At 37.0% G+C, this 20,886-nt stretch overlaps 3 protein-coding genes across 4 annotated transcripts; all 3 read right to left on the bottom strand.

The window, feature by feature from the left end:
• Positions 1-572: 572 nt before the first annotated feature.
• Positions 573-4,941, bottom strand: asb13a.2 (ankyrin repeat and SOCS box containing 13a, tandem duplicate 2). The gene is made up of 6 exons (XM_048154962.1): positions 4,535-4,941; positions 4,024-4,211; positions 3,757-3,913; positions 2,184-2,318; positions 1,803-1,994; positions 573-831 (listed from the first exon to the last, which is right to left on the bottom strand). Exons 1-6 carry the CDS (start codon positions 4,575-4,577, stop codon positions 704-706), a joined length of 843 nt encoding a protein of 280 aa, XP_048010919.1. The 5' UTR covers positions 4,578-4,941; the 3' UTR covers positions 573-703.
• Positions 4,942-5,095: 154 nt separating this feature from the next.
• On the bottom strand, positions 5,096-7,612 carry asb13a.1 (ankyrin repeat and SOCS box containing 13a, tandem duplicate 1). 2 transcript variants are annotated; one of them, XM_048154961.1, is made up of 6 exons: positions 7,146-7,612; positions 6,807-6,994; positions 5,945-6,101; positions 5,728-5,862; positions 5,452-5,643; positions 5,096-5,369 (listed from the first exon to the last, which is right to left on the bottom strand). In XM_048154961.1, the coding sequence occupies exons 1-6, from the start codon at positions 7,186-7,188 to the stop codon at positions 5,239-5,241; spliced, it is 846 nt and encodes a 281-aa protein (XP_048010918.1). In that variant the 5' UTR covers positions 7,189-7,612; the 3' UTR covers positions 5,096-5,238. The 2 variants fall into 2 exon arrangements, with proteins under 2 accessions (XP_048010918.1, XP_048010917.1); XM_048154960.1 differs by having other exon boundaries at positions 5,452-5,862.
• A 138-nt stretch (positions 7,613-7,750) lies between these two features.
• On the bottom strand, positions 7,751-18,996 carry gdi2 (GDP dissociation inhibitor 2). The gene is made up of 11 exons (XM_048154959.1): positions 18,840-18,996; positions 12,622-12,729; positions 12,439-12,538; positions 12,045-12,179; positions 10,620-10,818; positions 10,367-10,498; positions 10,141-10,240; positions 9,876-10,047; positions 9,301-9,445; positions 9,140-9,194; positions 7,751-9,056 (listed from the first exon to the last, which is right to left on the bottom strand). Exons 1-11 carry the CDS (start codon positions 18,882-18,884, stop codon positions 8,901-8,903), a joined length of 1,347 nt encoding a protein of 448 aa, XP_048010916.1. The 5' UTR covers positions 18,885-18,996; the 3' UTR covers positions 7,751-8,900.
• Positions 18,997-20,886: the final 1,890 nt, after the last annotated feature.

Raw genomic sequence — 20,886 nt, 5'->3', positions numbered from 1 at the left:
AACATATTTTACAGTCAGAGTGTTCTGTTGAGAAGTGCTAAAATGAAATTCTCCCTGTTTACTGTAATCTGCTGTGCTTCTGTTAATTAAAAGAACTGTCCACCCAAAAATGAAAATTAATGACAGAATTTTCATTTTTAAAGTGAACTATTCTTATACAGGGTGAAGTGTGTAATTTCTGTGCCAATAGTTGCATCGTACAAAATTGTAAGAATAATGATTAGGATACATTTTTAAAGTTGAAGTTGCGATAGTGTTTTCTTCCCTAATGTGACGTATATCTCAGTGAAACGGCTTCTCGAACAAGAAAAAAGTAGGGCGGGACTTGATATTGTCCATCAGGAAATGATTGGATCGATGGATGGTTGTGGTTTGTTATTGATCGATCTCATGTGAGTGACAGGTTGGCCCGCCCTCACGCCAAAAAACATCAGGGGAGGGGGAGTTATTTTGATTAAAGATTACGAGGGCACATGCATTGAAAACAAATGATGTGCACAGATAAATGATTTATAATAAATATTGCAATATCAATAAACAAAGCAAGAATTGTTACTTTTGATTCCATGGTGTCTTTAAGACTGAAAAATTACACACTTCACCTTTATTGCTCTACAGTGCGGATATAACTGATAAAGTTGTTGGAGAGATCTCAGTGTTTCAAGTTTTTGTGCATTTGAGGTAAAAAGCCCTTGGACGGAGTTCATTGGTACAAGAGATAACTGATAATACGGTTGGGAATATCCAGTTTGGTCACCACGTCCACAGCTTTGGTGCCCAGGACGGTCCTCAGGGTGATCCGGCTCAGCTGCTGCAGAGAAAGAGGGTTACCTGCAAAAACACACAATATAATGCAGCATTAAAAACGTAAAATAATATAATTTCAATGCAATGCATTTACACATGAAGAAGGTTTTGAACAAAATGAGAGTGAGTAAATGATGACAGATCCTTTTTGGGTGAATATAGCTTTGGGTGGCCACCCTTTAACTAACATATAACATCCTCTGTATGTTGACACTGCCTTCCATAGAAACCAAATAAAAAAGGACAGATAAAAGAGAGCGTTCCAGAAGATAAAACCATGCTTGATAAAATGTAAAATATAAGCATTCAAGATCAGGACCTCCTGTCATATCATTTAAAACACAAAATCTGATTGTTTGCATTCTCAAATTCTTTTTTTTTTTTAGCCTCTGAATGGCCAGGAAAATATTTATAAGCTCCTAGGCCACGGTTTCTCATTAATGTGGTTTACATTCTTAAGAGGGGCACTGGCATGTTGTGTATGGATGGGGTTGCGAATATCCCTTGCAGATGAGACTAATGAAGGATTCCAGGCCAACACCAGAATCCTTCATCTCATAATTATAAACTTCATGTAATTATTTACAACCTCACACCCAAAACATCCTGCAGCTAGGCAGCAGACCTGGCAGTGAATCACTGCTGCGTGCACTGTAAAATACAACCAGCGCCAGCATACCCCTGTAACAATTAACATTAACATATTTCATTTTAAGGAACATTTTAAATATCACTGAAAGCATAGAGAACATACCAAACTAAAAAACTTTGAAATGATTCCTCATGCAACACAAAGCACCACAGCTTTTGCTACAACAGCTTTTATAGTAAGCCATGAGCACCATCTGCTGGACACTTTTTTTTTTAAATGTAATTTTTTTCATTACTTTTTTTTTTTTTGATAAGTGGCCGAAACATTGCAGGATATTATTTTTTTACATTTTAGATTAAGTGTAATTGAATTCCCTCACAAGGCTGTTTTGATTTGAACTCACTCTCATATAGCTGAAGGCAGCGCGCTGAGGGCGTATCTGGCCTTGTGTAGTCGACTGGCTTCCTATCGTATTTGTCTCTGGCGTAAATGTTGGCTCCGAACTCCACCAGCAGCTCAATCATGTCCACACTGTTGGACTTGGCAGCGTGATGCAGAGGCGTCTCGTGTAGCCTTGCGGCATTCACTCGCACACCTGCACACAGGCATATCACACAGGACTGCTCTTTTGACTTTATATAAAAGACTTCAACACACTGCATCACCATGAAAAACTTCACTTTGGTGATTTCAGATTTAAACTACCTTCTACAGTAGCACATTCTCCAATGTTTGCACAGCTGACAGAGTACTTCATCTCACAGCTCATGGGATAGGGTTTTACCTGCGTTCAGTAGCACCTTGACACACTCCAGGTGTCTGTTGGCACACGCCACATGTAGAGGAGTACCGTAGTACAGGTCATAAGCCTCCAGACTGGCTCCTTTAGCAATAACTAACCTCACACAATCTGCATTACCTGCAAAATACAAAATATTGTTACATTATATGACGGATAAACAATTATTTCACTCAGAAAGTTTAGTTTATCAAAATAATTCTTACTCTGTAAATGTATAAAATTATCTTACTGATCCTTTGATACTACAGAAATAGTAAAAGTTCAATAAAATATATATAATATATATATACAGTACAGTCCAAAAGTTTGGAACCACTAAGATTTTTAATGTTTTTAAAAGAAGTTTCGTCTGCTCACCAAGGCTACATTTATTTAATTAAAAATACAGTAAAAACAGTAATATTGTGAAATATTATTACAATTTAAAATAACTGTTTTCTATTTGAAAATAGAATGCCACTTTTGATTGATTTAATGCATCCTTGCTGAATAAAAGTATTCATTTCTTTAATTTCTTTTCAAAAAAATAAAAATAAAAATTCTTACTGACCCCAAACTTTTGAACGGTAGTGTATAATGCTACAGAAGCTTTGTATTTCAGATAAATGCTGTTCTTTTGAACTTTCTATTCATCAAGGAATCCTGAAAAAAAAAAAAGTACACAACTGTTTTCAACATTGAAAATAATCATAAATGTTTCTTGAGCAGCAAATCAGCATATTAGAATGATTTCTGAAGGATCATGTGACACTGAAGACTGGAGTAACGATGCTGAAAATTCAGCTTTGCATCACAGGAATAAATTACTTTGTCAAATATATTTAAATAGTACACAGTTATTTTAAATTGTAATAATATTTCACAATATTACTGTTTTTTACTGTATTTTTAATTAAATAAATGTAGCCTTGGTGAGCAGACGAAACTTCTTTTAAAAACATTAAAAATCTTAGTGGTTCCAAACTTTTGGACTGTACTGTATATAAATATAATATAAAATGAAATATTATATATTATATTATATTATCAAAATAAATAATGCTTACTCTATGAATTTACACTAAGTTTGGAATAATTAATGTTTTAAGTCTCTAATGCTTACCAAGGCTGTATTTATTTTATCAAAAGTATAGTAAAAACAGATATATTTTGAAATATTGCTCATTTAAAACAACTGTTGTTCATTTTAATATATTTTTAATGTAATTTATTCTTCAGTGTCACATGATCCTTCAGAAATCATTCTAATATGAGATTTTCAAATACATTAAAAATACTAATTATTCCAAATATTTGACGAGTAGTGTTTAAAATACACTTACACCCATTTTGTAATACTACAGAAATTATAAAAGATCAATAAAACACAATATCATTTTTTAAAAATTTGATTACTCTATAAATTTATAAAATTACCTGACAGATTCTGTAATAAGAAAAGTTAATAAAATCGAATATAAATCTAATATAGTTTTTCATAGTCTGAGAACTATACACTTTAAAATACAATAAAATAAACTTTAAATATACTACAATTTACATCAAGCTACCACACCTCCCATGCAGGCCTCATGTAGAGGGGAGGTGGTACGTGAGGTAAGGGTGGGGTTGACTTTTGCTCCATACTCCAAAAGAAGCCTCACACACTCAAAGTCCCCAATAGAGCAAGCTTCACATAGAGGAGTGCTACCATCCACGTTCCTTGCATCAACCTGCAACACAACCCCAGAGGGAACCATTTTAAAGCCAATGTCAGTTTTCAGATGTCAACTCTTGTGTATGTCCCAGGCCTTTTAAGGAACTGTATGTGTGTGCATGGTACCTGAGCCCCTGCGTCCAGCAGCATTCTCACACACTGCGTCTGTCCGCGTGCAGCTGCCTCGTGGAGGGGAGTGATGGAGTCCACAGCCACAATATTCACTGAAGCTCCACTCTGAATCAAACTCTGCAGCTCTGACACCTGACCCTGATATGCAGCCTTATGAACCTCTGTTCTCTCTGCCCAGAAACCTAATAGATTCAAATGAAACCACAAATCACTCAAAATTCTTATTCTCATAGCCTATTGATCAATGATATATTGTTAAGGTACTAATTTCAGTTTATGTGTTAAAACTTAAATATTAAACATAAATATATATTCAGGTATGGAGAGAACACCATGTTAAAAAAACATGACAGGTAGTGACATGGCTCAATAATCAATATATTCATTCCTTAATGTACATGATATATTGCTTAATGCTGCGTGGCATTAATAACAATAACAGACGGTCAACAGGACTGCACGCTGTATGGACATTGCGGCAAACACGCTTTCCTCGTGGACTTACCGATGTCACCGAAAAAATAAGGTCGTGCTGTTTCCACTTCCATCTCTGCTTTAGTAAACTGGTGGACAGCAAAATTTAAACTAACCACAATTCGCTAGCTAACAAATTAAAGCAGCTGTGTTTAGAAATGCGGTATGTACATCACGTGGTCTGCTCTGTTTTGGCACTTGCTATGACGTTTTACTGTGAATGCTGGGAGTTGTAGTTCATTATGAATATACAGAGGCCCACAAAAGTATTTGGACACAAATATATGAATGTCATTGCATTAGAACATGATTTTTTTTTTTTTTTTACTTTTACAGACCCAGGGACACAGCATACCAGATAACACTTAACACTTAATACTTAAGAATTTTAACAATAAATAATGCTTATAGACAGACATTTTTAGAAATAGCTTCACTTTCAGGGCAATATAAATATTAATAGTTATATTAATAGTACATTTACTTTGCAAAATATTTTAAGGCAATGTAGACAATTACACAATTGTATGATTATATATATATATATATATATATATATATATATATATATATATATATGTATATATTTATTTATTACACAAATTAAAAGGATATACACTCAGCAGTTGTATGTGTCACTCAGCTCACAAACTTACAAACTTACAAACTTATTAAGACTTTACAAGTACAGTCAATTACAGGTTTCTAAATAAAATGGGTCTCCGTGGAACATATTCATGATTTATAAGTGAGGTAATCAATTATGCGCTGTGAAATGTCCAGTTTGGGGACCAGCTCCAGAGCTCTGGTGCCCAACACAGTCCTCAAGACGATACGGCACAGCTGCTGCAGAGACAGAGGGTTACCTGCCGAAACACGGAGAACAGCAGCAGATTAACAATAAGATATAACAAAAGTCATATAGCACCTATGCAGATTGAAACATACTCTCATAGTGCAGCAGACAGAGATAAGCAGGAGATTCAGGTTTTGTGTAGTCTCTAGGTTTGTGATTCATGTTATCGCTTATGTTGACATCTCCACCGAACTCCACCAGCAGCTCCACCAGGTCCTCTCTCTCGGCTCTCGCCGCATGATGCAGTGCCGTCTCATGGAACTTGGTGGCATTCACCTTTGCACCTTTAAGAGTTTGAAAAAATAACCATGCAGAATGATCTAAAATAGTGCAAAATACAATAAAACAATAAAGAAAAAGTGCCTCACCTGCATTAAGCAGCAGTAGAGCACAGTCAAAGTGAGCTTTAGCACAGGCAGCATGTAATGGTGTCCCAAAGTAAATGTCAAAGGCCTCCAGCAGAGCTCCCTTCGCTATCATAAGCTTCACACAGTCTGGGTTACCTGCAAAGAGATGCACTCTCCATAACCATCATGATGAAACAAAAGTCTGAACACAAAGCATTGCTCCTCCTGGCTGTCTCACCTCGTATACAGGCCTCATGGAGGGGGGAAGCCGTGAGGGCGGTCAAGGAAGGGTTGACCGACGCTCCGTGATCCACCAGCAGCTTGACACTTTCTATGCTGCCAGCAGCGCAGGCATGACAGAGAGGAGTACTTCCATGGATGGTGCGAACATCCACCTGCACACACACACACACACACACACACACACACTTTTATTTGGCTGAATACAGACGTTCATTATTTTATAACGTTCATTTTAATTACTATAAATGTATACCTAACACTAAAAGAAAACTTTTAGCATTTTAGAATTTAAATAAATAAGCTAGCTTTATTTGAATTGTTCATGAATCGTTTTTCCAAATAAGGGCATGCCCAGATAAAGGCGCTCATTAAAATACATCTCATTAAAAAACACAGCCTAAAAGTTAATGAATATAAATACATTTTGGAGTGATATTAGGTGTTTTCTAGCACATTTGGTAAAAAAAAAAAAACCCAGTTAATTTCCCACAAATTAACCTTTTACTTCGCAGAACGGAAATCATTTGCCAAGCTAACAATTTTTGGTTCTCAGAACGTTCTGGGAACATTCTCAGAACATACATTCTAACGTTCTCTGTTGGTTAGCCAGGAAAGTTTTCTTTACGTAAATAGAACGTTCCCCTAACCTCTTTTTACTCCAAAATCATTTACCCTGCTGTACATCGTCACATCAATTGAGCATTTTTTTTAATCATTGGTGACATTTTAATTACTACATATGTATCCCTAAAAGACTAAAATAAAACTTTTTAGCATTTTTAGAATGCAAATAAATACAATTAAATAAAAATAGCTATATTTATGATTCTCGCTGATTACCTGGTGCCGTAACCCACCTGAGCTCCTGCCTCCAGCAGTATTTGAACACAGTTTGGATGGGCTTGGATGCAAGCATCATGCAGAGGTGTGAAGTTATCCACAGTTACGATATTAACTGATGTTCCTGCTTCTATCAGCTGCTTTAACTGCAAAGCTCGACCCAGAGACGCAGCCTCATGTACCAGCGTACGGTCAGCCCAATGACCTAAAAATGCACTTTATTGTCATGTATTTTCCCTTAGGTGTCAATAGATCTTATTGTAAATATAATTCCCCCCTCTATTACACAAGCAATTACAAGGACAAGAGTCTGGTATGTATCAGATACAATATATTACAATAAATAAGCAACTCACCGATGTCACCATAAAACGTTGATCTGGCAGCGGTAACCTCCATAACTTGATAAACCTACCTGACATTCAACAAATATTATTTATATAGCACGCAAACAACATGCTGACAAGGTAAACATTCTATATTTAGAGAAGCCGCCTGTGTGGTTTGTTATGGTTTGCGACACTAGGACTGAATACGGCAAACAGGCAAAGGGTTCGGGGAGATGTAGTTCCGCCAGAGTTTGTCCTCACTCCCATCACTATTAATAAACTTTTGAATGTCAAAACATAATTATATCAAAGAAGCACTAGTGTGTGTGTGTGTGTGTGTGTGCGCAATAGCACACTTTTTTTTTTTTTTACTCTAATTACCGATAAAAGATGAACCTGCTGCAATGTATTTGTGATGTTAGCATTAAGAACATGGGGGCACATAAAACCCCTTTGTTTTCACATAATTATTCTTAAGCTTTTAAAATATGGATTACAGTTAATATTTGATATTTTTATAATAAAACTATTAAAAGTTAATGAATATAAATGGATTTGAGTGATATTAGGTCTTTTGTAGCATGATGATTTATGTAAAAAAAAAAAACAACCCAATAAAAACACACAGCCAGTTTTCCACAAGTTAACATTTTTACTTCGCAGTACAGAAATCATTTGAGCCCCATCCGTTGAGCATTTGTTTTTTAAAACATTGGTGACATTTTGCACAGGGCCCCGGTCATGTCAATACTGCCATAGACATTTTGGTCCTTGCTAACACATCAGAGCCGTTGAGAAGAACTCAGCAGACCCTGCTCCTCTCTCTGCTCTGAAGTGAGGAAGAAGGAGAGCTCCCTAACACACACTAGACAAGCAGATTCAAGACTTACAGTTAAGCAGCTTTTCCCGCTGATGTGTGATAACCTGCATGTAGTGGCCTTAGAATCACGCATAACCCATCAGAAAAGAGATGCAAGGCAAAGCTGAAAGAAAACCCCGGGCCTTCCAACAAGTAGCACGATTTACAGCTAATAGGGGGGTCAGTTATGTCAAATCACATGAGCATATTGCGAAATGAATACTGTGTGGTTGGACACGGATTACATAAAAGATTATCTACACTGTGTGTGCTTGATACTTCCCGTCGATCTGTAAACACAGGAAATTGGAGAAATAGTGCCAACTCAGGATACTAATTTAAGCACCAGTTGTAATTTGTAGGAAAATAGAGTAATGAATAATCCCTGGAAGTTATCTTAGAAGTAGATAGTTTCTTTTGAAAATAAAAATGTGCTGTTAAACCTGCTCAAACTCTAAACTGATCCATTCTCAATTTTGCAAACCCGATCCCCCTCCGTTTTAAGGTTATCTTCTTTACAGCCAAAACCAATGCATTTTAAAAATATGCATTTCTTCATATCACTTGAATACATCTGATAATTTGGCATCTTTGGACTTTTCACATCCCATGTCTAAGCAGGTTGAGTTAAAGATCACATGATGGAATCTAAATACAGGGCGTTGATAAACAATCAGTGCAAAATGGATCTTGTTTCCTGATTATAAAAAGCAGACTGGCAGAACCTTTCTCCCCTTCTCCCCCCCCCGAAAATGCTAAATTTGTATAACGGTTTACATGAAATTCCATTATGGGCAAAACATACACATGTATAGCCAGCTCGCCCAATTTGGTTGCCATTTTTTTCCTTTTCTTTTTTTTTTTTTAAACATTAAGATTATGATCGTCTGAATATCTGATATTCAAGAGCAGCTGGAGCTAGTTTACTGGTCAGCACAGTCTCCGAAGATGTCATTCTTCTTGCGCTCCATTTCGGCAAAGTCAAACTCTGTGCCCGTCATCCGCTTGTAGATGTCTTTGATGTCGTCGCAGGTTGTCTCGAAGTGGGTCGTGGCATCGTAGGAGCGAGAGATGAAGACCTGGGTGCGGATAAATACAAATGTATCTTCAAAGTACGGTAGTCACTCTTCAAATATCAAGTGGGCACAATGTAAACACTTACCTGGCTGTCAGATCCCACGTCAGTTGGTGCATACTGATCACTAATGCTCACAAACCTGCAAAAAGATCACATTCAGCAAAATTATTTTCTTTATCTGACGGCTTTCACATCAAAGTAAGTTTTAGATGTCAGCGAGCGCATGCAGACACAAGCAAACTCACTTCTGCTCAACTGGTTCCAAAAGGTCCAGGGCTGGTTTGATCTCTTTCTCAGGGTCGTTGGTCTCCACAGTGGTGCTGACGATGGCTACGTATTTACCCTGGGCTGCCACGTTGTGTGCGTAGGAGATCATGCACACATAGATATCTAAAAGAACAAGAAGAATTTTAAAAAGTTTCAAAGTTTGAAGTCAGTAATATTTATGCTCACCAAGACTGCATTTGATCAGAAACACAGTAAAAACAGTAATATTATGTAATATTATTACAATTTAAAGTTACTTTACAATTTCATATATTAGTTCAAAATGTAATTTAGTCCTGTGATGGCAAAACTGAATTTTAAGCATCTTCAGTGTCACATGATCCTTCAGAAATCATTCTAATATGCAAGAAACATTTATTATCAATGTTGAGAACAGTTGTGCCAATTAATTTTTAAACTAAAAGACCATTCACAAATATTTCTTTTTATTGTGGAAATAAAATTGCTATCAAAAATTGCCTACTGAAATGTTGGAATCTGCTTGTAAAGAAGAGCCTATAAAACTAGTGCTGTGGCTTCCTGTCAGACTAACCATGCTTCCTGTTGACCTGGTTCTGAGGGATGATGATCTGGCAGGAGTTGGCATCGCTGGTGTTCTTGATGGGGTGGCTCATGATGCAGATGACCCGGATCACCTGACCCACCTTGTTGACTCGGTCCATGACATAGCTGGGGTCGCAAATCAGCTGCTTGCAGCGAGCGATCTGACCGTCAAGAATAAACAACATTAAGTCGGATAATGATTTTAAAGATAAATCAGATTTCACACCATTCCACACAAATTGCAACACACTCACCTCTCCCTCGGATTTGACGCCCACCACTTTTCCGTTCTCTACGACAATTTCCTCAATGGGCTTGTTCAGCATGTAGGTTCCTCCATAAATGGCACTTAATCTGTGAGTGACAAAAATAAACTGCTAGTGCACTTACAGAGTACTGCAATCTAAGCAGACTACACACAGACATGTTTACAATGACGTGAAACGCTGAATTGCAGAGGAAGTAGCTGGGGAAACTCACCTGGCGAAGCCTTGGGGCAGCTCTCCCAGGCCATAGAGAGGGTACAGATATGGACTCTTTCCATACCTCGCCAAAGACTCACTGTACAACTTAATCCTGTTTATCGTCTCTATGCAGGGCTGATCCAGGTAGCTGGATGGGTAGGAAGCAAAAAACACCACAGCTTTAACTTCAAGGGACAAACAAGCCTGCAAGGTTCTCTCAGTGTTTTAAGTGAACTTTCGTCAAAAAGTAAGATGAGGCGTCAACTCACTCATCTGTGCGGTAGAGTGCGAGAGCGTGGCCGGTGAAGTCGACAACATCCTGTCCGAGGTCGAACTTTTTGTACACATCTCGCATGGTGGTCTTTTTAGGGTCCACTCCCTCCAAGGTCTTTGGGTCGTTTTCATCGAAGTTGGCAACGAACACGAGGAACTTCCTGAATCGCCTTTTCTCAAAAAGTCCCATGAGGCCTGAGAGAATTAAGCGTTAAAGATTTTATTAAAACATTACAATTTTCCCCATCAGCTCCATGACAGCACACACTATGTTTGGGTGGATGCATCTTAGGAAAAAACATGCTAGCATCTCCCACTTAGTTTGCAAAAATTAAACAGGAACTACAGAATTTTTTTAAATGACACACTTACATCATGGTACAAAATTAATAAAAAGAGTAGTAGGGCGAGACACCCAAAATCTGCACTTCACTATAATTCCTCTTGCACTTATAATAACAGACCTTGTCATCCATTCAGGCCAGGGTGGTTTTAGTATTATTTATATACTATTAAACTTTTTATTAACATTTTGATCATTTTTTATTTAATTAATATTTTTAGTTTTAGTAAATTGTGTATTTGTCATTCTTTTTTATAAACATTACCATTTAGCTTTTTTTTTTTTTTTTATTTCAGTTTTAGTGTTATTGAATTCTGAAAAATAATTTTAGTGCTTCAATCTAAACATTTCTATGGAAGCTTGTTTCCACCAGTGAATAAAAAAGGTAACTGACTTTTTCTCTCACAATTCTGACTTTTTTTCTTGTAATTGTAAGTTTACATCTTGCAATTTTTACTTTTTTTCTCAGAATTGTGTGATCTAATTTTTTTTCACCTCATTATTATACATTTAGATACATTAGATACATTTATATCTTGCAATTCTGAGAGAAAAAAAAAAGTCAATTGTGAGATAAAAAGTCACAATTATCATCATTTAAAGTGTGTTATTCCATGACAGAAACAAACTTCCATACATATCAGATAGTTGCCAAGGTGCCATTTTACATTTACATTTAGTTTAAGTTTTTAAACTAATATTTATATTTTACTTTATTTCAGCATTATTTCAATCAGAATTTTTTTTTAATAGTTTTAGTCAATGATGCGATCCCTGGTGCAGACAATAAAACACTCTAGCCTAGTTGGCTATTATCTCTGCCTCAGATGGCAGGATTATGGGCCGCCCACAGCCTGTTCACTGACCATCAGATGAACATTGCATACAAAAATGGCAAGCGCTGGCTTAAAATCACCAGTTTCAATCTGATCCTGTCGGCAGTCCAACAAAAAGGGAAAAAAAAAAAAAAAAAAAAAAAAAGAAGAAGAAAAATCTCTGCTGCATTTGAAAAGTATGGAGCCTTAAATCTTATTTGTTCCTAACTTTAGATTATCAGAACCATATAAATGTCACTTACTGGATGCCAGAGCTTCAGTCTCGGTGGAGGGCACTTTGTAGATGCTGCCCTTTTTGTAGACAAAGCTGCCCTCAATCACTTTGAAGTCTAGGTAACGCGTCACCTGTGTGATCAGCAGCATACGTACCAGCTGACCTATGAATGCGAAAAAGACACAAACGGTAGAAAAAACTGATCAAAGCACTATTGCTAACTTTGTTCTAACCATTGATGTTTTGTATTCTTGAGGCATTTCAAGAGTGACAAAACTGCTAAGCAACAGGATAAGTGCGAGGGAACCAGCAGCGCCTGGCACAGAGCGATCCAGAACGTGCTGTGTATTTGGCCGAGATTACAGATTCCAAGAAGTGATGATTGAAGTGTAAATGTAGAGTGGGATGTCATTGCTTCTTACCGTTGGCCATTAGAAACTTGGGAATGAGATCCACGTTCCAGTCACGGCCTTTTCCCATGGACTCAGGAGGGCTGCCAGGAAGGCTGAAACGCTTGTACAACTATGATCAAACCAAGAGACAATGTTAGCATCTGTGGAGATTTAAAGAAGAGCTGTGGGGTCAGAGGTCAAATGGCGACTTACATCCTCCAGAGGGGTGATGGAGGCACTCTCCCCTCCATAGTATGAGTTCCTGTCCATGTGCAGCACCTTCTTCCCCTTCACGGACATGATCCCGGACAGGATGCATTCCTAGAGGAAACGCATGAATGCAGCTTCAGTACAACATATCTCAGACATGTGACCACGATGAGCCCATGCCATTCAAAATGTAGTCATGTTTTGTATAATATAATGAATGGCAGTATTCTAGTGATTTTGAAACAGGCTGCATCTTCAAATCAAATAAAAATATATTTTATTTTGAAAAAAAGCTTGCATTATTTATTTTACAGAACCAGTCCAAGCAGGTTGACATGCAGTAGACATTACTTTAAAACAAGCCCTAGCACATTTTTGACTTCTTTTCAATGGCAGTGTGGAGTAGGTCAAGGGGACAACAGAGGAATGTCCTGTAAGCTTTATAAGAATTCCAGACAGCTTTACTCAACATTTACTGTAAATCACTGTTGCAAAAACAACTTAACCTAGTTACAGCAGTATAAATTACACAGAAGTGTAGAAATGAACTGAGCCGGTAATAAAATTATGTGAAAACCTTTCAAGCCAACCGTGAACATGGTTAAACATGGATGTTTAAAGAATTGCTGAAACATTTTTTTTTTCCTCAAAAGCCATAAACATTTAGAGGCAGCGAACCAACAGATCATGTGATGGTGTGGACTTTACACGAGCCATCAAATGACAAAACGATTAACAACAGTAACTCATTATCCGGCAAGCAACAATATAGTTTTCTTCATTACTAGCTACAAATAATTTGACTGTAAATGTCCTGATGATGTATGAGAGTAGCAACACCCACGCGAGTGGAGGCAAGCCAAGGCCTTAGCATTACAAATATGCAAGCAATTACCTAAACAAGACAACAGCCGCTTTGCATCATGCTGCTAAGCTACGACAGGTTAGGATGGGATACACACAATAAGACCTACATTTCAGCTAATCAAAGTAGTTGAATATAGGAGTTGAATTCACAGCACTACTAGAAGCAGAAAACATTTACATTTACATAACTTTTAATTCACAAAACCCTTACTTTATGATGGAAAATGTATGCCCAACAAACCCTCACTAACAAATATGTCTTCAGATTTCACCCAGTAGTGTTGTGACGATACTGGAATTTCCAACTTTGATACAATACCTTAAAAATATCAATAATTCATACCATTTTCGATACCACGGGGATTCAGATCATTTGTTATCTCATAATTTTTTGATAATTTGGGTCATTTTGTCGCAATTGCTTACATGCAGAACAGGGAGGATTTATTTGAAATGTTAAACTAAATTCACAAAAAGAGGCTTTAAAGGTCCCGTTTTTTTTTTGAAGCTTTGATTGTGTTTATAGTGTGCAATATAACATGTGTTCATGTTTCGCTTGTAAAAAAACACAGTATTTTTCCCATAATTTACTTATCTGTATACCGCTGTTTCCACTGTCATAAAAACGGGCTGATGACTTCCTTGTTCTATGAAGTCCCTCCTTCAGAAATACGTAACGAGTTCTGATTGTGCCAGCGGTTCCTGTGTTGAGATTCGACAGCAGTTTAGCGCATCTTGCCCGGAAAGGTCACGCCTCTTACCATAACGTGGAGATGCACGCGCTCAGTGTTATTGTAAACATGTCTTTAATTTTACCCTATCAATTTGAGCCGGAATCAGACCCGGTGATTGGACTGCGGGATGAAAATAACAGCGTTTCGACGACATGGCGACAAACACACTCTACAAACGCAACTCTTGTGTATTCCTGTGGGTGGAGGTTAGTCAAAAAACTGTTTTAGTGACGTCATTAAAGAAGGAAGTAGAGGGGTGTAGTCCAAACTGGCCGATCGATGTAGGCGACTTCTGTTAAATAAAATATCTCGCTTGGCATTGAACTTCGAGCTTTAAAATTTTACAGATTTTATTTATACTCTAACAACAACATTACACACTAACTAAAGTTTGAAACATGGGATCACGAAGGACGGGACCTTTAAGTTGTTTGGGTGGGTCTAACAGTAGTATTCAGGTAAGAAGAAATACTACAGAAATTAAAGTAATCAAATGTAAAATAACATTGGGTAGTCTTCACTGTAAAAATTTTATTCAGATTAATGCTTATAATTAAAGTTATAAAAGTTATTCAGTCAAGAGCAGCGAGAGATTTTCTCTTAGTCTTTTGTTCTTTGATTAACATGACAGATGGCAGCAGGTTTATTAGGCTGCTGTCACTTTAAGAACTACACAACATGCGTTTTCTCTCAACTATTTACGTTACAAAGCTTACCGTATTTACCTGAATACTCTGGCATTTTGACATAATTGTGTATGCATTTGACCATTTAAGCGCAACAAGCCACGAAAAAGAAGTCAATTTGGTACTCGCAAGCTGTTTGAGAGGCAGCTTTACGAGAGCGCCACTTATATACTATAGATCAGTGGTTCGGGGGCTTTTGATGTGGGCACAAGGTCTGCAGGATTGAACAAAATTATGCGTAATACAAGCTAGGGGTGCAACGGTTCAGATTACTCACAGTTCGGTTTGTATCACGGTTTTGGGCTATATTTGAATAAAGTAGCTAATAATATGTAAAACAACATTGCATGTAATCTTCAATGTATAAATTAAGATCAATCATTATTAATTAAGTTACTATTCAGTCATGAGCAATGAGTGATTTCCTTGTCTTTTGTTGTTTGATTAACATTAAAAACACATTCAGACAACAGGAATGCAAGGGCTGCTGTCTCTTTAAGACATAATACACAGATCAGTAGTACATTGATACTGAACACAAGCGTACTTTCTTGAGTGTATAAGTTCACTTAAGACATAACCGACTATGCTTGCCAAGACGGATACTTGCCAAGATAGGGCTGTGTTGACATAATTTTGTGTGAATTTGTCCATTCAAACACAAGACTTGAAGGATGAGTGCACAAATCTTTTCACAGTGCGCGCGTAAGTTCTCTTTCGCGGCTTGCACTCGAATGTTTAAATTGGCAAGGCAAAATCCTGGAAATGAGCAACGTGTGCTGTTCAGGTCTCACCTGGTCATATAGAGCATACGGCACTTTAGGGGAAGCCAGAATGCGTATCCATCGACAGAAACATACATTAGCCTAATTCTGTCTACTTTATTTATTTTCTACAAACCATATTATAGATGCGTTATGCGTCGTCAGATATGAGATGAACCGCGGTATAACGATACGGTTCGATTTTTTACCAAGAACCGTTTCACCCCTAATACAAGCAATATTCAAAGACAGAAAAGTAGTATTGGAACCATTTCAGATATTTCAGTATCGATACTTGTCGAAATATCGATATTTTTGACAACACTATCACCCGGTCAGTGCACGTCAAGGTGGTTGTTAAAAAGACTTGCTTTTCAGCTTTTTTTGGTCTTGGAGGGTAACAAAAATGCTGTTTTACGCAAAAGGCAGCTTCTCATGCCCACAAAATCAATGTCCTCACCTCAAATGTCCATGACTCAACTGCTCTCAGCTCAAAGGAGGAGTTCAATTAAAAAGGAAAATATTGAAACAAAATGACTCAGTACAAAATCCAGGGATCTTTTTAGCAGCAATAAGGGTTAAACGTTAACATCCACTGTAAAGTGTACGGTACAGCCGCACGAGTGAACACCACCTGCTTCTCCTTGCTAAACAATCAGGCTGCAGTCACATGAAAGGCCCTAAGAAACGCTCATAACATTTGTATCCCTCTTTCATGGTGTTAAAACACCTGCTAGGATTCAGCGCTCTGGCTTTAGATGATTCTGTCTGCGTATTATCATTACAGAAATCATCACGCTCTAGTGAAACACTTCTCCCACTATCCCTGCAACAACAAACTCAATCATCCAGCATTTGATGTCCCTTTTGTTTGCCGCTTTTGCCTGTCAATCCACTGTAGATGATTCATCACATTGATTATGCGGAGAAAGAGGCATATACACAATATGAGACAGTCCAGCTGCCAGTAACGAAAAGATAACAGTGCAAAGATGGTGACAAAGTAACAAGTGCTTTACTATAAATTTACTACTGCAATAAGATGCCAGTATAAGAATTCGTATTACTGCATGTGATAAAATCAACAAGACCCTCGTGACATTTGTTCTGTTAAAACTCTGAGTAGTTTAAGCATCAACGTTCCTAACTTCCAGCCCCTACACCGGCCTGCTCAGGCTAAATGGATTATGCAATAAGCCATGTAATACCAGAGCTGTACTATGCTCAGATGGACCGTGGCCTCAGGAACTGTGAGGAATTCCTTATAAAATATATACTGTTGCTTATTTCTCTCTTACATGCCACCCTCAGCTTACCATTTTTGTCCAATTTGCGGAACTAAACATAAGATGTCAGTATCAGTTCCTCTACAAAGCAAACCAACGCCTTTCTGTTTCTCTACCGATAGCCTAAAGCACCTCTGCACAAAAACGTCCTCTGTTCACTTCCCATACTTCCCGTTTTAGGGGAACCACTTTAAAGTCATTACACTAATCCAAACCAATAAAATGTGCATATTCGATATCCACAATCAATCATTCGGTTTTTGTGCACACTTGAGTCCGACAGGATTAGTATGGATCACTATTCAAAATCAATACAAACTTTATTAGACTACAAATGAACTGAGAGTTTATGTATGTTTTAGGCTGACATTTAAGTCAGCATGAAACAGAAGATGCCTATTTTTGGCCTATTGTGATGTATAGTCAAGTGAAACAGCTTATCGAACAAGAAATAAAAAAGTAGGGCGGGACTTGATTTTGTTCATAGAGAATTGATTGGATGTTTGTGGTTGGCTTTTGCCATGATCTCATGTGAGTGACAGATTGTCCCACCTTCACACCGAAAACACATTAGAAAAGAGATGTCTCTGTGAGAGTGAGGAAACGTTATTTTAATTAACGATTACAAGTGAACATGAATAATTAAAAAAAGATGTGCGTAGATAAATCATTACTGCAATATTAATAAAAAAAAATTGAATTGTCCATTTTGATTTCATGGTGACTTTAAGAGGAGAAATAAACAAAACTGTTTACTTAATCCTGCTTAAACCACAAGGAAACAAAGTATTCAGGGACAGTCCCAACAAACAAATGACTATAACCCAAAAGCACAGTACAGTAGAAGCTAGGAATCATTTTCATAATGGGGTTTTTCCTGATTCATAATCTCTAGGTAAATAATTACAATAATGTATATTATGAATAGTGTAATTTTGCAGCTAAGAGCCCAGAGCATGTGTTTTATCATATGGATGCATCATATCGTCTGTATTAGAAGCATAAAATAACTTCCTGGCCGAATGAAAGCATTTAAATGGAATATGCAATGAGGGTTTTCGTTTGCCTTGAGGGTGTGGTTGTTTACTGACCTATATTGACGCAATAAGTAATCCTAAAATCGGTTCTGTCATTTCATTTTGAAGGAAAATATGAAATAACCCTCCACCCTTAAAATAACTATGAAGTCAACCTCTTGTAAAAATAACACCTCAACATTGAGGAAGCCATTGGGAACATTATAAACTACGTTTTACAAAATACTGCATGAAAACAGTTGTCTACTAGCTTAAAGAATAACAAAATCACTTTGCATGAGTAATTAGTGATCATTTATTAGCTAACTTAGACACAGAGCGCAAGCTGTCTTGTTGGCACTGTCAAAATACGAAAGCCTCAATTCAAGCGCACTATCTGATCTCAAATATCACACTAAAATAACAAAACACAAGAAGATTCTTTGTGCGTCATTAGCGTGATATAAAATGACACGAAAAGCGATAAGAAATACACTTGTGTAGTCACAAACCACCGTCAAATTTGTAACCGAGGCCTGTGAGGCAGTGTTAGCCGCAGCTCTGAGCGCCAATGGGCTCATGCTAAGGTTAGCATAGAAGCAGATAAGCATATCCCGTACAGTTATAATGAATGCCGATTAGCTTGAGGCTAGCATTAGTTAGCAGCGTAGCTAATTAGCATATAAGGAATAGACTGGCAGCTGATTAGCAAAATGCTAATTTTAGCATGTTAGTAATTAGCCTTCTGAAGTGAGCGGTACATTGAGAGCACCGCCTAGCGAGATCGAAACAGCCTCTGATTGTGCCTTTTCTGCATATTTTTACATCAAGTAAGCGAGCGTATTTGGATTAGATAATATTCTGATACCGTCAGCCCGGTTCCCAACACGATAACGTCGTATTCTTCATTCATTTTTCCTCGTCTTTAATCCCCTTTTCCTATGCGTCGGCGCGAAGAAAATGGAGATCTTGCAAAGCTGGAAATGAAAGAAGTGCGCTGTCACGTCACCCACAGAGGGTGTGGCTGAAGTGGGCAGGGCGAGCGAGTTTGCGCGTTCCGAGATGCGATTGGTGGACTGTGTTGTCAATCAACGAGAGTGACTACACCGCCCCTTATGATTACCAGTACGTTGGCTGCCACTCACCTGCATAATAGTTGTGGGGACTTGATTCACCCCCGTGACTCGAAAGGATTAGTTCACTTTCAAATAAAAATTTCCTGATATTTACTCACCTTCATGTCATCCAAGATGTTCATGTCTTTCTTACTTCAGTCGAAAAGAAATGAAGGTTTTTGATGAAAACATTCTAGGACCCCATTTAATGGACCCCAAAGGTCAAAATTAGTTTCAGTGCAGCTTCAAAGTGTTCTACACGATCCCAGATGAGGAATAAGGGTCTTATCTAGAGAAACCATAGCTCAGTTTCTAATATATATATATATATATATATATATATATATATATATATATATATATATATATATATATATATATATATATATGTTTTTATACATTTTAACCATAAATGCTCATCTTGAACTAGCTCTCTTCTTCTTCTCTATTAGAATTTCGGCAGTCTAGACACTGCTAAGTGTATTACTGCCCTCCTCAGGTCAAAACTAAATTGTCATATATAATATGCTAGTGCAAGTATATAAAAATTAGTTCAAACTTTGACCAAGAAGAGAGCTAGTTCAAGATGAGCATTTATGGTTAAAACATTTATAATTTTTATATATATATATATATATATATTTTTTTTTAGAAAATGAGCGATGGTTTCTCTAGATAAGACCCTTATTTCTCGTCTGGGATTGTGTAGAACTTTGAAGCTGCACTGAAACTTTAATTTTGACCTTCAACCGTTTGGAGGCCATTGAAGTCCACCATATGGAGAAATATCCTGGAATATTTTCATCAAAAATCTTAATTTCTTTTCGACTGAAGAAACAAGGACATTGACATCTTGGATGACATGGGGGTGAGTAAATTATCAACAAATTTTAATTTGAAAGTGAACTAATCCTTTAAATACGTTCACAAAAATACCAAATACATAAAGTTAAATATATCTAGCCTACTAAGTATTAGATTGTTTTCCATTGACTTATGTTTCTCTATTTTCTATAAAGAATAACAATAAAGCTAAGCTAAAACAGTTTTTTGTTGTAAAATACAAGAGGCATATCTATTAGACTATATGGATATATAATATGCTTTGTAACTGATTTCCTCTGTTGAAAACTTACTAACAATGACTAAAGTGACAGTTTCTGTAGTTTACATTGTTACGCCAGTAGGTGACGACTGTTAGCGTTTATGAGTGAGTCATGAAATTCGTTCATTCACCCAAACAATTTACGAAAAGCTAGGGAATGCGTCCAAAATCGCATACTTTCTTGCGTAGGTATTATAACTATATATTCTATACAGTATGAGTGTGCTTAGTATCAGAGGTGTAAAGAATACCTGAAAACCATACTTGAGTAAAAGTATAGATACCTTACATCGAAAATGACTCCACTACAAGTTACAAGTAACCATCTCCAATACGACTTGAGTAAAAGTCTTAAAGTATCTGATTTTAACAGTACCTGAGTAAAGTTGCTAATATCTTTGATACTCAGTACAACTACAAAGTAGCCAAAAAGATACTTAAGTACAGTAACTAATTACATTTACTCAAATTCTTTACACTTCTGCTTAGTATGAATGTAATCCATATACTACATTCGCCATGTTGTCATTATCATGTGACCTATCAGCGTCAGTTGCCATTCACAAACGTAAATGAGAATGATTCATTTAAAAGATACATTCAAAAGCACAGATTTGTTCACATATTAAACAGATGTTACCATAATGTGTACAAACAATTACCAAATAGCTGCAAAGCCAAGTTCATAGAGTTTC

The sequence above is a fragment of the Megalobrama amblycephala genome, linkage group LG14, assembly GCF_018812025.1.
Source record: "Megalobrama amblycephala isolate DHTTF-2021 linkage group LG14, ASM1881202v1, whole genome shotgun sequence".
NCBI lineage: Eukaryota > Metazoa > Chordata > Actinopteri > Cypriniformes > Xenocyprididae > Megalobrama > Megalobrama amblycephala.
Note: the sequence above shows the minus strand (reverse complement) of the source record. Positions and strands in the feature narration are given on the sequence as shown.

Excerpts from the sequence above, each read along its gene's own strand:
- asb13a.2 (XM_048154962.1), bottom strand. The coding sequence starts at position 4,577 with ATGGAAGTGGAAACAGCACGACCTTATTTTTTCGGTGACATCG. Across the intron at positions 3,914-4,023 it reads TGCTGGACGCAGGGGCTCAG|GTTGATGCAAGGAACGTGGA; the intron begins GTACCATGCACA and ends GTTGTGTTGCAG. Across the intron at positions 1,995-2,183 it reads CAAGGTGCTACTGAACGCAG|GTGTGCGAGTGAATGCCGCA; the intron begins GTAAAACCCTAT and ends GCCTGTGTGCAG.
- asb13a.1 (XM_048154960.1), bottom strand. The coding sequence starts at position 7,188 with ATGGAGGTTACCGCTGCCAGATCAACGTTTTATGGTGACATCG. Across the intron at positions 5,863-5,944 it reads CCATGAGGCCTGTATACGAG|GTAACCCAGACTGTGTGAAG; the intron begins GTGAGACAGCCA and ends ATCTCTTTGCAG. Across the intron at positions 5,370-5,451 it reads CTGTCTGCTGCACTATGAGA|GTAACCCTCTGTCTCTGCAG; the intron begins GTATGTTTCAAT and ends GTGTTTCGGCAG.
- gdi2 (XM_048154959.1), bottom strand. The coding sequence starts at position 18,884 with ATGAATGAAGAATACGACGTTATCGTGTTGGGAACCGGGCTGACG. Across the intron at positions 12,730-18,839 it reads TGTTGGGAACCGGGCTGACG|GAATGCATCCTGTCCGGGAT; the intron begins GTATCAGAATAT and ends CGTTTCCTCTAG. Across the intron at positions 9,057-9,139 it reads ACGTGGGATCTGACAGCCAG|GTCTTCATCTCTCGCTCCTA; the intron begins GTAAGTGTTTAC and ends ATCCGCACCCAG.